At 39.1% G+C, this 15,174-nt stretch overlaps 1 protein-coding gene across 1 annotated transcript in view; it reads right to left on the bottom strand.

The window, feature by feature from the left end:
* Positions 1–15,174, bottom strand: part of FBXO10 (F-box protein 10) — a 641,472-nt gene that overhangs the window by 218,491 nt on the left and 407,807 nt on the right. The window contains exon 7 of the mRNA XM_053702717.1: positions 9,574–9,644. Within this exon, the coding sequence (XP_053558692.1) occupies positions 9,574–9,644 (71 nt within the window). The remainder of the gene's footprint in view (positions 1–9,573; positions 9,645–15,174) is intronic.

Raw genomic sequence — 15,174 nt, 5'->3', positions numbered from 1 at the left:
TATAACAGTCCCGACATGGAGACCTCAACTTTCCTAGTTGGAACAGAACAAGCCCCAGAACAGCAGACTGCTATCCCCTAGCACCTGTTCCAGCCTCTGGCACACAGGGCAGGACAACGACCCTCCGGAGAGAGGAAAACCCCACCTCTTAAGGAACACAAACTACCCCCTCAAAAGGGAGAGTACAGATAAAGGACAGCGCACATGCCCACAAGACAAGAAAGTTATAGTCTGATCAAACCACGGACCGAATGAAATTCATCCAGACACCACTGTTGATCCAAAAACACTTTGTAAAAGTACATGTGCTGCACTTGTGAAGAACATGTAGCCATAGCGGGAATAAACTCTCAACTATCAGCTTACGAGCCCGCAAAGCCCACAACTAAACCATTGCGGGACACTTTCCAAGGACAAAACAGGCCCTAAGGAATATGCCAGCACCCGAAGGTGAACGCAAATCCTGGCTCAGCTGCTTGTAGGCTCAACAAGCTAGGCCAAAGCCTGTGTTCCTGGGTAAACTGGGTTGCCCCGAACCAGTCCGCAGGATCATAAGTCTCCAGACATCCCTAAGGATCCAAGACAAGAACCCTGGGCCCGGGCCCCAGAATCATTTAAAAACAAACAACACCCCAAGGAACACAAAAAATACCTTGTCTGAAGGAATCAGACCTCACAGAGGAAGATAACCGGACTAAACCGGAGAACGGGAACAACACTCACTTGTAATTCTCAGCCAAGGGAAGAGACACCCCTAGCAGGAGTCCACCCTCCAAAAATGAGCTAATACTCTAGAACCCAAGAGCGTCAAGGACAACACACAGGAAATCCAAGACCAAGGGAAAAAACAAGGACAGAGTCACCCGCAGGTAGAGAGTAGAACAGAGGCTAGTCTCCATAGTCCTCTCAGGATACATAACCAGAGGATCACACACAAGGAAGAAGAATGCAGAGCATCCCAAACCCCGGTAGAAAAAAAACCCTAAGCAAAGCTTGGAGCAGGAGACAACAAAGTCTATTATACCAGATATGGAGATGACTAATTCCCACAAGTAGGAAAAAGCCACACGGCCCTCACTTCCTAAATTAGACGGCAAAAACCATCAAGTAGAAACAGACAAAGTCCAGAAGTCTCGACCTGAAGGAAGAGAACCTCGAAAGAAACAAGACCAAAAGGGACAATTCCAAAGAGCCCCTGAAGGCAAGGCCGCCAGGAACCGACAGCAAGGAGGTCCAAAGTCCTCCCAACCTCCAACCCACGCGGGGAAGGAGACACTTCAAGACCCGACAGAAAAACGGAATCAATGAGTGTGTTGCAGTAGAACTCCTAATCCCAGTTGACCAACATGAAAGGCTAATGAGCACTGAACCAATCCCCCTTGCCTCACGGACCCTCAGGTCCTCTCAGAATGCTTAGCTGAAACTTGTTAAAGAAACAATAATGTGAAGCATTCGGCGTCCTAACCTGACGAGCCAGTCAAAACCGGCACCACGTGTCTGATTAGGCCTCAAGACAGAAGGATCTGAACCCAATCAGGACCAGCCTGAAACCCAGGGCCCTCACTGTCAAGGCTGCATAGAATCCCCCCTAGTGAGTTAGAAATAAACAGCAGACAAACATGGGACTAAAACACGTCCAGAACAAACTTCCTCAGAAGTAACAGTGCGATCAAACAATAGTGACTATCGATTCCAGATAAAATTCCTGAATGAAAAATAAAACCAACATGAGGTTTAAACCAAATAAAAACAATCCTAACCGGATAAACATAAAAAGGTAAGGCAACCCGCAGGTTATTGCCTAGGAAGAACAGGCGCACCCGCAGGACCGGCCCAACAGGGACCCTGTGCTTCCAAGCTCAGGACTGGAAAGGGATATTCAAACAAGACTAAGAAGATTACTTCATCCCCTCATGTCTAATTCTGTAAGCAATTCGAAGAAGCAGACTGAAAATTCTCAGATCCATTAAAGATGGGATCTTCCGACAACGCCAAAATGTGCCTCAATAAAACACGAAGGTGCGCCAGTCTATACTGAAAAGCACAGCATACCCCTGTTGGAGCAAAAGACAACTCCGGCCCGAAGGTTGACCCCCTGAAGCCTCAGGGACAGTCGTTCCCCCAGAGAGTTGAACAGGCCATCCCATGCCTGAAGAGCCCTGAATAACGGAACACAAACAATATCTTAAGACAACTTCTGAAACTTGCAGATGCGCCAGCGCCAAAATTATGGACACGCAAAATCATGCCGAAAACCCCGACGGGAACAAGCCACCTTCCAGAGAAGGATAAGCAAAGTCTGGGTTACCTGCATGCGTAGTAAGCAATGGTGTAAGGGAACGCTCCACACGGAGGACAGAAGCCCCAGAGGCGGATGGCTTAGCGGCCGCCTGATTCTCATATCCTGAGGAATTCAGCACTCTAATACGGCATTCAGAACAGGACTGATAGGCTAGTATCATCCGGGGCAATACGCATTCTGTGCAAGGAGTAGAAACTGAAACAGAGACGTCCGTCTCCACAATATCAGACTCCCCCATAACTAGGATATTGAATACAAAAGATTGGACCAAAAAATTGAAACGGCACCTGACACCCACAATGGCTTGGGCACTCACCACCTCCTATGAACCTGACACCAGCAGACCAGAATTTCTCCGTTGCTACACGGTCAGGAATGCGGAAATGGAGGCCAAAAACGTGACCACACCAGGTCACCAGTAGAACCGTATAGTTCAAAAAAAGCGCGCCCAACTATAAGGTCGTTACACTTTCCAAAAGCCGTTATGTTCCACAAGCCATGAGCCAAAATACACTACATATAAGCAGGTTGAATCATATACCAAATATGATTAAACCCCCTCCTGTTCAATAACCCCCCTCAGAAGATATTAACCCTTGATTCCAAGATACAAAAGAAGCCTCACTGAGACCCTTCGATATCAGTTAGTCCCGCTAGGTGGTAGACCCTCGGGAAACATCTGTAATACAGTACATTTCATGAAGAAAGTAAAATGAAATGATTTTACCGGAATCTACGCCGTGGAACAGGAACACGGCCCTTCAAGTGTGATAGATAGTAGCATCACTTCTGCCATGGACTTGAGAGAAGAAAGCAGGCAGCGAAACTCGTCAACGCTGATTGCTTGTATGAGTTGGGATGGTTTCACAGAAAGACTCTCCCTGCATATCCGGACTCCCTGAACCTCCTGGGACGAAAGGCAAAGAATGACTGGGGGATGGGGGAAGTGGGAGAGGTATTTAAGCCTTTGGCTGGGGAGTCTTTGCCTCCTCCTGGTGGCCAGGTTCTGAATTCCCAAAAGTAATGAATGCAGCTGTGGACTCTTTCCATTTATGAAGAAAAGAACAATATATAGTTGTTAAATAGAAACAATAGACAGCACTCAAACAATATTGTTAAAAGACCGAATATATTTATTGAAACATATAATATATAAAACAATGTTACAATGTAATAAAATATAAAAAAAACAAGGATACTTGCATTAAATTGAAGATCTACAGTTTGTCCACTATCTTAAGTCTGGCCAGACTATATGACAAAAGACAATGTGTTTTGAGGTTCCACCTCTTCATCATCTTAGTGGACTACTAGTTCATTAACTAGATGAAGAGCTGGAACCTCAAAATGCGTTGTCTTTTGTCATATAGTCTAACCTGACTTAAGATAGTGTCCAACATATTCCACAGCATCAGGATTGTAAATAAGACTTTATTGGAACATCAGGGTCATCAGAAATACAAGCGACATTTCGGGTTGACAACCCTTAATCATGCATTAACCCGAAACGTTGCTTGTATATCTGATGACCCTGATGTTCCAATAAAGTCATATCTACAATCCTGGTGCTGTGGAATATTTTAGACATTGCATACTTTGGGGTGTCTGCAGTAACCCTCTCTTACGTGCAACAGGACAAAGTGGTGAGGTGCTGTATCTTTTTGTGATTGTATCTGACTTAAGATAGAGGACAAACTACATTTGTGTATCTTCAAATTATGCAAGTATACTTGTTATTTTGTATTTTATTACATTGTATTATTTTTTTTAATTTATAATATGTTTCAATAAATATATTCTGTTTTTTAACAATATTGTTTCAGTGCTGTCTATTGTTTCTATTGACTCAAAGAAAGCCAAGTAGCTGATTAACATTGCTATGTTACTTCCTCAGGTGAGGAAGTTAGACATCCATGGTATAGCAAAATGAAAATCAGAAATAAAATATATTTTGGCAGCCAAAGGGTTAAACATATACACCATAGTAAATAAGCTCAATTGAATTGGATATAATTCTCTTATAGATGATAATTTTAATACACAAGCCCCGTCAAATTCGGTGGTAATCAAAATATTGAATGATTTTCTTTCAATGTTTTTTAAAACCTATTCAATAGTCTACACATTACTGAATAGACTCAACATAAGACCATACAATACAAAAATATTTCTTTTCACTGAAGAACCCATTAACTTGTAAACTATAACCAATCAAATCTGTTGGCTTTGTTCTGAATGAAGAAACCTTTTTCTACAGTCACAATATTGTTTTTTTTCTGAAATGTTCTCTTTTAAACCTTTTAAGGCTAACTGCATTTTTTATAATAGCACTTCATATATGCTGATAAATGTGATGTGCCCACAAGCTAACCAAACACGCACAGAAACGTAATTAACAAACAGACCCCTTTTAAAGTAAGTTTTCTTCTTCAGATAAACATCTTGTAAAACACATATTCATTATTGATTTTCATATCTAAAAATGATTCCAATTAAAATAAATTGATGGCTATGAGAATGTATTAATTGCATTTAAAAACAGCCATACTTTGTTATCCTGCAGGTGTGTTATGATCATAATTGATCTAATCTTTGATAATTATTTTGACTAGCTGATCGGACGTCCTCTTTAATAACTACAAACGGCTTTTATGACCAACATTACAATTAAAGCTAGAGCAGGTGTAAGGTCACTATGGACTTTAAAGCACTGCTCATAATGAAACAGAAGAGGTGAGCACCATACATGATAAAATTAGTCTTACGCACAAAGTAGGTCACTCAGCAAGCAAACAATATTTCTTCTACCATTTAAATAGCTATTTGTTTAGAAATCAGTTCCACTTGGTTGCTCAATTATTCCCATTATATTCAGAAGCAAGGACAGTAATGGGGGACTAAATTTGCGCCCCTCAAATGTGAATCCCGTATTGGTGTGATAGGTGAAACTACTGGCTTCATTTATCAAGGTGCGAATGCAGCATTTGAAGCCCTTACAGTGCAGAGACACTCACTTGTCCCTGCTCTTGAACACTTAAAGGGATAGTAAACCCATTTTTTTTCTTTCATGATTCAGATAGAGCATGCAATTTTAAGCAGCTTTCTATTTTACTCATAATATCAATTTTTCTTCAATCTCTTGCTATCTTTATTTGAAAAGCAAAAATGTAAGTTTAGAAGCCGGTCCATTTTTAGTTCACAACCTGGGTTGTGCTTGCTGATTGGTGGCTAAATGCACTCACCAATAAACAAGTGCTGTCCAGTGTACTGAACCAACAATTTGCTGGGTCCTTAGTTTAGATGCATTCTGTTTCAAATAAAGATAGTAAGAGAATGAAGACATTTTGATATAGGTGATAATAATAGGAGTAAATTAGAAAGTTGCTGAAAATTGCATGCTCTATCTAAATCATGAAAGAAAAAAAATTGGGTTTAGTATCCCTTTAAGTGGTGGAAGATACGATTTGTACAACTTTATATTATAAGCACACTGCAGGCAACACTAATCATGCTTCTTTTGGCATAGCCAATAACTGATATCTGAGAAATTAACATAACTACAAAAGATTCTGATTTCCTTACTGAGAGAGATAAAATAAAAACTAGGTTCCTGACAAGGGGCTATTCAGGGTTGCTGGTTAATAGAGCTTATATTGATTTTCAAGAGATGGATAGCCAGTGATATATTGTCTGAAGCCTTTAATAATAGCAGAAGAAAATATGGTTCTCTTATATCCATCACCCAGGATAGTTAATCAGTATGAAAGGATTTGCTAAATTGTTAAAAGAAATATCTTCCAATTCTGCCAGCTGATGACAAACTGAGGGATATAATATCCAAGGGGTGTGTTTACTAAGGCTGCTATTAAGATACATAGGGTAGTATGATACACAGAGTAACTGTTTATTTTTTAAAGGGATAACAATGGAATTAAACCTTGTAATTAGAAGACATTTCTGTTGTGTTGCTATAGAATATCATATCAGCCTTATAATTATTCAACTCCACGCACCACGTCTTATTTTGAGGAGCCAATCCAGGCTTGAGTCTTCAGCTGACAAGGCTAGCCATGGTGATTATGTTATTATAAAGTGCATTGTTATCTGCTAAAGCCAATCAGGTAAATTCATGTAGCAGTGTTAGCCTTGAGAACTCAACAGTGTGCATTTCCAGGTCTGAGAATTAAAAATCCACAATTTCCAGAGCTAAATTACATGAAAGGGTGCAAAATAAATAATGAAAGCATATTGCAAATTGGTTTTACTTTGCATATCTAAGTATTTTATATAAAAACAACAAGGTATTTAGTGTCCCTTTTAACAGAAAGAAGAAACCATTTCAACTTAAGGTAAAGCAAAAGAGAAAAAGAATAGGCATGACGCTGATAACAACCTTTTATTACAATCATCCACTATAAAGTGTAGCATTACAATGTTTTGTGCCACAGAACATTTTTTGATGTGTTATTATATGTGAAGGGATTATCCACTTCTGACTAGTTCATTGACTTACACATGTTCTTGATTTTAAGGCTAAAAGATGAAATGTGCTCACATGAAGTTGCCTAACATGCTAAAACCTTACAAATTTGACACCAGAACATGTACTTTTTTAAAGCAGTGTTGCTTATTGCAATTACCTCTACGAGTAATAAAAAGATTGATAAGCAATGTTAGTGAATTATAGAAGGCAGATAAATAGCCAGTAATACCACATCCTGAGGGTAGGTACATATAATAACACAAAGACTTGGTATATATGGTCAATAACCAGAAGTGACATATGGGTGGAGAGGATCTAGAACAGAGCTTTCCAAATTTTCATGTTGGTGACACACTTTTTAGACCTACATAATTTCGCGACACAGTAATTCAGTTGTACTGGCAAACAGGAGGTTAAACTAACTTGTTTTAAGAGATATGGACACAAACATAAATGATATAATAACGAAATGTATTTACAAGTAACAGTATGTATGTGCAAGAATTAAAAAAATGTTTAATAACACCAATAGCTACTTACTATTTTAATGGGGTTGATGGGATGAACACAATTTCTGAATATTTGGTGGAATATTGGATAAAGACACTCGCATTTCATCATCAAGCATTTTTAAGCTTCCACTTCCTATCCATATATCAAGAGCAGGAGCAGCAATGCATTACTGGGAGCTAGCTGCAAAAAAAACCCCACTGACTTCTGACTTCAGCTCAGCATTTAACCTGCCGCCCTCAGAGCTCGGTGAGTCCGATTGACTAGTGCCCACGCTGCAAACACACTGCTGTCCCACTCACTGACTACACCTGCAGTCACAAGCCAATTAAGGAGACTACACATGCAGTCAGGAGCCAATATGCCGCCAAATCCGCCAATGGGAATAGTTTCAGTTCCCACTGAGCTGCACCAATAGGTTAAGATGATCTGTGACCCCTAGGTATCAATCACGTGTCAACCATGTGATATGCGTAGCAGGCAGGCAGAAAGTCAGAAACAAACAAAAAATATATATTTTTAAAAAAATTTGTGCTGAAGCAGGGACACACCTACACACTGCTGCCGACACACTAGTGTGTCCCGACACACAGTTTGGAAAGCACTGATCTAGAAGAAGGGAGGTCAAATGCAATGTGTGAAATAAAAGTATCAGGCTTTGTAGTATGATAGAGAACGAAGCCATTATTAATGTTTTTTCTCCTCTAACTGGATTATACTATACTGCTCTGTACTAAGCGAAATTACAGGGAGATGCATATATGGGAGCTGTCTCTAGCTCTGTCCATATTACACTTGAAGGTGCTTCCTGTTTTTATAACATTAAACCGGTTAATATCAATAATATAGAATGCGTATGATAGAGGCACGGGCGACCACAGGAATTTTTCCAAGGCAAGGGCAAAAAAAGAACATGTTGTAGACAATGCGATAATCAAACGTGTGTGTATATATTGTAGTGAACAGCTAAATTAGGGCTGACAAAAGCTCAAGAAAATATAAACAAGATTCCAGGGGGAAGGGGCAAATGCCCCCCTTGCCCCACCTCCAGACGCCCATGGATATAGGTCTAGGGTAGCTGCACTGAAGAGAGAACACAATATTGATAGGCAGTAATAATCAAGAAACCTCTATGTACAACTTTCTTCTGGTTCATATATTCTTAAGGAAGCATAAACCATAAGTTAAGAAATAATTTTTCTAAATGACTGACATGCAGTACATTACAGAGATATAAAGTGCAAAAAGAAAATGCTCTAATATGTTATAATATTTTATTATTGTACTATTGCGTGGATATACCTGTGTGTTTAATGGGACATTCCGGTCAAAATTTAAATTAACATAGATGAATTACATCTTTGAATAGAAACATATGTGCAATATGCATGTATTGGCAAAAATGTTTCTAGTAAGAGTTATATCACTGATTTAGTGTTAACATTTTTCTCTGCACGTGCATATAAATCATTGCTAGATATTCTCAGAGCACTTTAAATAATGCAGCTGCTCAGAGTACCAGTGGGGGTTGTATCATGTCAGCAAATAACAAATTGAGTCATTACAAGATGGCACAAGCACCTTAAGCTCTCTGAGCAAGTGCCGAGTTTAAAATGCTGGTGCACGGTGCATACCTAAATACACTTTTAAAACAGCTATAACTTTTATAAAAAATGCTTCTATTTAAAATGTAAGTGCATACATGTGGGTTTCAAGTTTGGCTGAAATGTCCCTTTTAATCCCGTAAAGGTAAGATACAGAGCAGAGATTCACTACTAGGAGCTAGCTGAACACATCTGGTGAGCCAATGACAAGAGACAAATGTGTGTGTGTAGCCACAAATTAGCAGCTAGCTCCCAGAAGTGAATTTTAAAAGTGTCAGAATCTTTTAAAAAAAGTTTATCTAAAGTTCTTTCTACAGAATTCACTGTTAAAATCTACGGGATTTTTTTAGATAAATTATTTGATAAGCTTTTCTAAAGGATTGTAATTGACAAATAATTGGACAAGTAGATAAGTCTTCTATATCATTAGTGTATATCAATATACAGTGCGACTTACCATTATAATTTTGTAACAATTACAATTCAGTGGTTATTTTTCTCATCAATCATACCAAAGCCCCATATATGTTTAGCTATTCATTTATACACTTCTACATGTGTTGTTTTTAATGCTTTTTAAACATCTTAGAAAAAGAAAAAAAAAACGGTAAAATGAATATAAACAAATTCTTGCTAAATACAATATTATAGTGAGCCGTGCTGTATACAAATACCTGCTATTTGGCCTCTTCCATTTTCATTCACAGCAATTCCAGCAGCAAGCCCTTGGTAAATATGATTTCCGCTACAAGAAAAAAGCAAAAACAGCCTTATTAGCAGCTTATATAAAAAGACTGATGAAAATTGGAACAAACTGTCATAGTTATTGCTTAAAACGTAACCATCATTCATCATTGTGTTTATTCCTGCAGCATTCAAACGTACACCTTTAGTACAAAAAGGGGACAAAATAAAATACTTACAGCTAAATAAAAAGACTAGAACAAGTCAAATGTATAACCATAGCAAAACAGTGCTGTTGTTCTCTAAATAAGTATTCATTTCATTTGTATAAACTGCACTCCTCATGTTAAACCAAACTAAGGAATAACATAAGTTGAAATGTATACACCTTTCAGCAATGAATTACAATTTACAAATAATGATTATGTAGGTGTGTTAAGGTCAGTCAAGTGAATTCCCTTCTACAATTACATACTCAGGGAGAGCTCGAACATTCAGTAAACAAGAGTATATTTTACATGGAGAATAGAAAGATAGAAAAAAAAAAAACTTTAAAGGGACATGAAACCCAAACATTTTCTTTCATGATTCAGATAGAGAAAACAATTTTAAACAACTTTCCAATTTACTTATATTATTTAATTTGCTTCCTTCTCTTGTTATCCTTTGCTTAAAGGTTTATCTAGGCAAGTTCAGGGGCTGCAGAGAACCTAGGTTCTAGCTGCTGATTGGAGGCTGCATATATATACCGATTGTCATTGGCTCACCCATGTGTTCAGTTAGAAACCATTAGTGCATTGCTGCTCCTTCAACAAATGATACCAAGAGAATGAAACAGATTAGATAATAGAAGTAAATTAGAAAGTTGTTTAAAAATTTATTCTCTATCTGAATCATGAAATAATTTTTGGGGTTTCATGTCCCTTTAATGTGCACATATATGTAACTAAATGATAGTTAGGACCAGTCTTTCCAAGGACTCTAATTAAAGGGCCCTTATAGTGGCAAAATGACATGCTCTGATTCTCTGGTGGTCCGCGAGAAGATGTTGGTGGTCCATGACACCATCAAGCAGGAATTAATCTCCTCTGATGGTGTCACCCCCGTCACACCGCAACTCCCTACAGTGCTTGGCTGGACTTCAGTGAAAACCGACGGAGTAGGAGTTAAATTACAATCTCCCTACGCATGTTGTGTAGAACTGTGCAACTTGCGTAGCTAGATTGTATTTTTTTTTATATATATATTTTTTTATTGAGGAAGAAAAAATGAAAACAGTACAAAATTGCCGCATATGCAGCCAGCATAAAACAGATGGTAACAATCAACAAGGTCATTGTAATATATAACATTGTAAGATGTTCAAATTGTAGTAGTGCACATATAGCAAGGTAACATTAAATCAGCCTCAGTTTTTCTTAACATTAGCAAGTAAGTTTGTTTCACCATCCATAGAACGGAAAAAGTATAGAATATAATATGAAGTATAGGATGTAATGTATATAATATAATATAAACTCCCCTAGTAATAAATAGAATCTGTAGTAGAGCCTTCAAACTAATATATCGAGACACTTACAGGCTTTGTCCTGATCTCAGTGGTCTTGAGAAATGCTTTAGGAATGAAGATTTAGTTGGTAAGTACTGTTGATCTGAGTAGAGTAGATGGATTCCGTACTATGGTATTATGTAAAAATAAAAACTAAGGGAGTAATTGAAATTGCGGTATAGGCTAGAGAAACCACATATTTAGTCCTCCTAATCTAGGAGGCTTATTACTTAGGGGGGAGGAGGCTTTATTTTAGTTGCAGTGAATTGCAGGGATAAAAAGATTGGACTATTATTATACAGCTGGAGCAGAGGAAGTTTACTTGAAATTGAAACTGGTCAGTGTGCCATACGTGTGGAGAGGAAGAGATATGAAGTCAGCTGTACAGCGCTGAAGAATAGCTCTTGTAGGGCCTACTAATACAGGGGATACTAGTGGGCTTGTTGTACTATATCTGTTTACATATTAATGATCAAGAGGTGGAGATCAAAATGTGTATAATCTCAGGATGCAATAGAGGGCTAGAGTCTCCTCTAAAAAGGTAGTGTTGCCTCAATATGAAAAAGACTATTGTAGTCAATACTACAACAGCAAATTTTTATTTTCTATTTTATAAACTACATTGGACCTGATGTCTGGGTACGGGCCCTAAACCCCGCAATAGGTACCTGCTCCAAACAATAAAGGAGTATTATTACAAGAGGCAACACGTACAACACTTAGCCAAATAGCAATCATCTAATCAAGCCATAGCACCCAATGCTACATTTATACCATAAGGTTAATATCTGAGAGAACTGTGTATGCATAGATGAATATATAAAATATATATATAAGAGACCATAAATATGAAGATATTATACAGGACCAATGAACAGCTAAATCTCTAATTAGTGTATAAATTAGTAACAAAGCAGTCTTGTAGTATAGACAAATACGAAGTCTGATAATAAACAATCCACACAGTATTACCTATTAGGGTAGTAAGGAAAAACAGAAAAAAACAGAAGGGGGAATTAATATCTGTGTACAAGTAAAGTCAGGAATAGGGGATCGTAAGAGCTCACACATGACTTGTAAATATAGTCGACCATATTATGAAATAATAAGCACACCTTTAACACATTAAACTATAGTGCCATAAGACTATTGAAAACTTTAAACCAACCTATGATTATGTATGGGTATGACCCCATTGCGTTGAATCCGTATAGGAGAGAGGATGCACATAAATCAACAACACACTGCCTTCGACTATTGTGCAAAGATACCCCATAATAATGGTAAAGTAAATATTGAGGTAAAGGAACTATATTTATATGGGTATTACCATGCTATACCAAGCTTAACTAAACAACAATTTGGCAAAGTGCAAAGATGGCTACCCCAGAATGTACCACCGCTGCAGGGGCTCAGTCAGAAGAGCATGCTCTAGCCAACGCCAGACCTGTGCGAATGTAATATTCTTCTTTGCAACGATAATATCGGAGCTAAAGTGGCCTTAAAGTCAATAAGTACCAAAGAGGGAGTCCACTTGTGAAGTCGGAGCCTTGCAGGTATTAGCTCAAATCTCGGGAGGGGAGCGATCAGAGGATCAGAGATAAAGCTGTGTATCTCCTCCTTACTCTCCGCGGTTACCTGGTGTGGAAGAAGAGTCTCTAGTTTTGGCTTCTCTGACGCCATAGTAGGGGTCCCATGCTGTAACGTTAGAGTCACTGGAATGTTGATCTCAGGCCCTGCCGCAGAGACCTTGTCTCCCTCCCCCAAAATTGTCATCCAGCGATAATGGATGTGGGGTAGCTCCATTACTGATTGAGGACATGTCCTCACCATAGGTATTGCGGCCACATGGTGCCTCGCTGCAGTACACCGGTACGCTGTATTCGGCGCCCTGAAAGCAGCGCCAACAATACTGAAGGAGCTTGAGCATTCATCTGTAGGTTTGTCAGCGGTGACCATCTTTTTTGTGTACGGTGCTGTTGCTTTCAGAGGCTCTATCTTAACAGTGTTTAGCGGGAGAAAAGTGTAGGCAGCTTGTTCCACATGCCTTGCAGCTGCCACTCGCCGGGCACTAACACAAATGGATATTCAAACATGTCACGGCAGCCATCTAAAAAAATGCATATTTCCTCCATAATGCACTCCAGGGCTTATTATTTCAATAATGTAATAGTCACCTAGTCTAGAGGGTATAACAGTAGATTGTGGCCAGTCTCGTTCTTCCCCCCTAGCACTACACAGGCCACAAGATGGCTGCTCTCAGGATCAGTCTTCAGCCGCATACACACCAGGGTTGTGAGATCCCATCACTCGCACACGGCCCACCGCAAAATCAAAAAAGTTAACAATTTTTCCAAAATGCAGAAAAAAACGTTAAATTATTCCCAAATTTAACTTAATATCGTTGGTTAATCCAAAAATTACTGCACCCAGAAGCAAGGGCAGACATAAGGCTTTAGAAGTACTTATATCAACATGTAGTCAAAAGATAGATAAAAATACACTCTGCACCTCTGTGGCGCCTACCTGCCCCCAGGGTACTTTGAATCAAGTTTCCAACCCTTCAAACCAGCTACACAGTCCAGGAGCCACGAGTTACTGTTTGCTGCTGCTAAGCCTGAAGGAATTGCGCCAAAATAGGCTCCGCTCCTTAAGGTCAAAATTTGGAGTAGGCCCAAACAACACCGCATGGAAATGCAGGTTTGCACTAAAGTAAAAATACACACACAATTACAACCAATAAGTTTTAACTGCCAAAAATAAAAAACATAAAACCTCATTTTTTATATTGTCTCCCATGTCACATAATGCCCAAATATCAACTAATGATAAATATAATATAGGGACTCCAGTAACACCCCTCTTATTAAATAGGTTTTACTGCTTACCCAATTCCCAAACAGGGAAATAATGCCAGCCAGTTCTGATACACCAAGTCTCCTCAGAAAAAAAGGCTGCACATACCTTAATGCTGCTTGTAGCATGAAACCGGTCTCCACACTGAAGATGTCTCATGGTTACCTTCAGAAGTCTTGTGGGAACCAGCGTGGATCTTAGTTACAAATGCTAAGTTCATCAAATCTCAGGGCAGAAATCTTCTTCCATATCCCCCTGAGGAAAATAGTATGCACCGGTACCATTTAAAATAAAAAACTTCTTGATTGAAGAAACTAAAACTAACACCTCACTTTACCATGTCTTCCTAGTATAACAAAGGCAAAGAGAATGACTGAGGGTGGAGGGGAAGGGGAGGGGCTATATATACAGCTCTGCTGTGGTGCTCTTTGCCACTTCCTGTTAGCAGGAAGTTAATATCCCACAAGTAAGGATGAAATCCGTGGACTCGTCATATCTTTGTAAAAGAAATCTATTGCGTAGGTCCTCTGGAGTGTCTCATCTACAATAATGTCCACATAATTGAGCTAGACCGGTCGTTAAATTTGCGTTTTATCATAGTATAGCAGGAGCTTTTAGATTGTGCGACCGATCAGCTTCAGAGTTGGCTCCTCCCACCCGGCGCCCTGCTCAGAGGAAGATGCTTCCATTCTAAAGCCAGCAGAGGTTAATATAGTCTTGACTTGAAATAGTAGAAATAAAATATATAAAAACATAATTTATGCTTACCTGATAAATTTATTTCTCTTGTAGTGTGTTCAGTCCACGGGTCATCCATTACTTATGGGATATATTCTCCTTCCCAACAGGAAGTTGCAAGAGGATCACCCAAGCAGAGCTGCTATATAGCTCCTCCCCTCACATGTCATATCCAGTCATTCGACCGAAACAAGACGAGAAAGGAGAAACTATAGGGTGCAGTGGTGACTGGAGTTATAATTTTAAAATTTAGAACCTGCCTTAAAAAGACAGGGCGGGCCGTGGACTGAACACACTACAAGAGAAATAAATTCATCAGGTAAGCATAAATTATGTTTTCTCTTGTTAAGTGTGTTCAGTCCACGGGTCATCCATTACTTATGGGATATATTCTCCTTCCCAACAGGAAGTTGCAAGAGGATCACCCAAGCAGAGCTGCTATATAGCT

The sequence above is a fragment of the Bombina bombina genome, chromosome 2 (genome assembly GCF_027579735.1).
Source record: "Bombina bombina isolate aBomBom1 chromosome 2, aBomBom1.pri, whole genome shotgun sequence".
Taxonomy (NCBI): Eukaryota; Metazoa; Chordata; class Amphibia; order Anura; family Bombinatoridae; genus Bombina; species Bombina bombina.
This window is presented reverse-complemented; position numbering and strand designations above follow the sequence as displayed.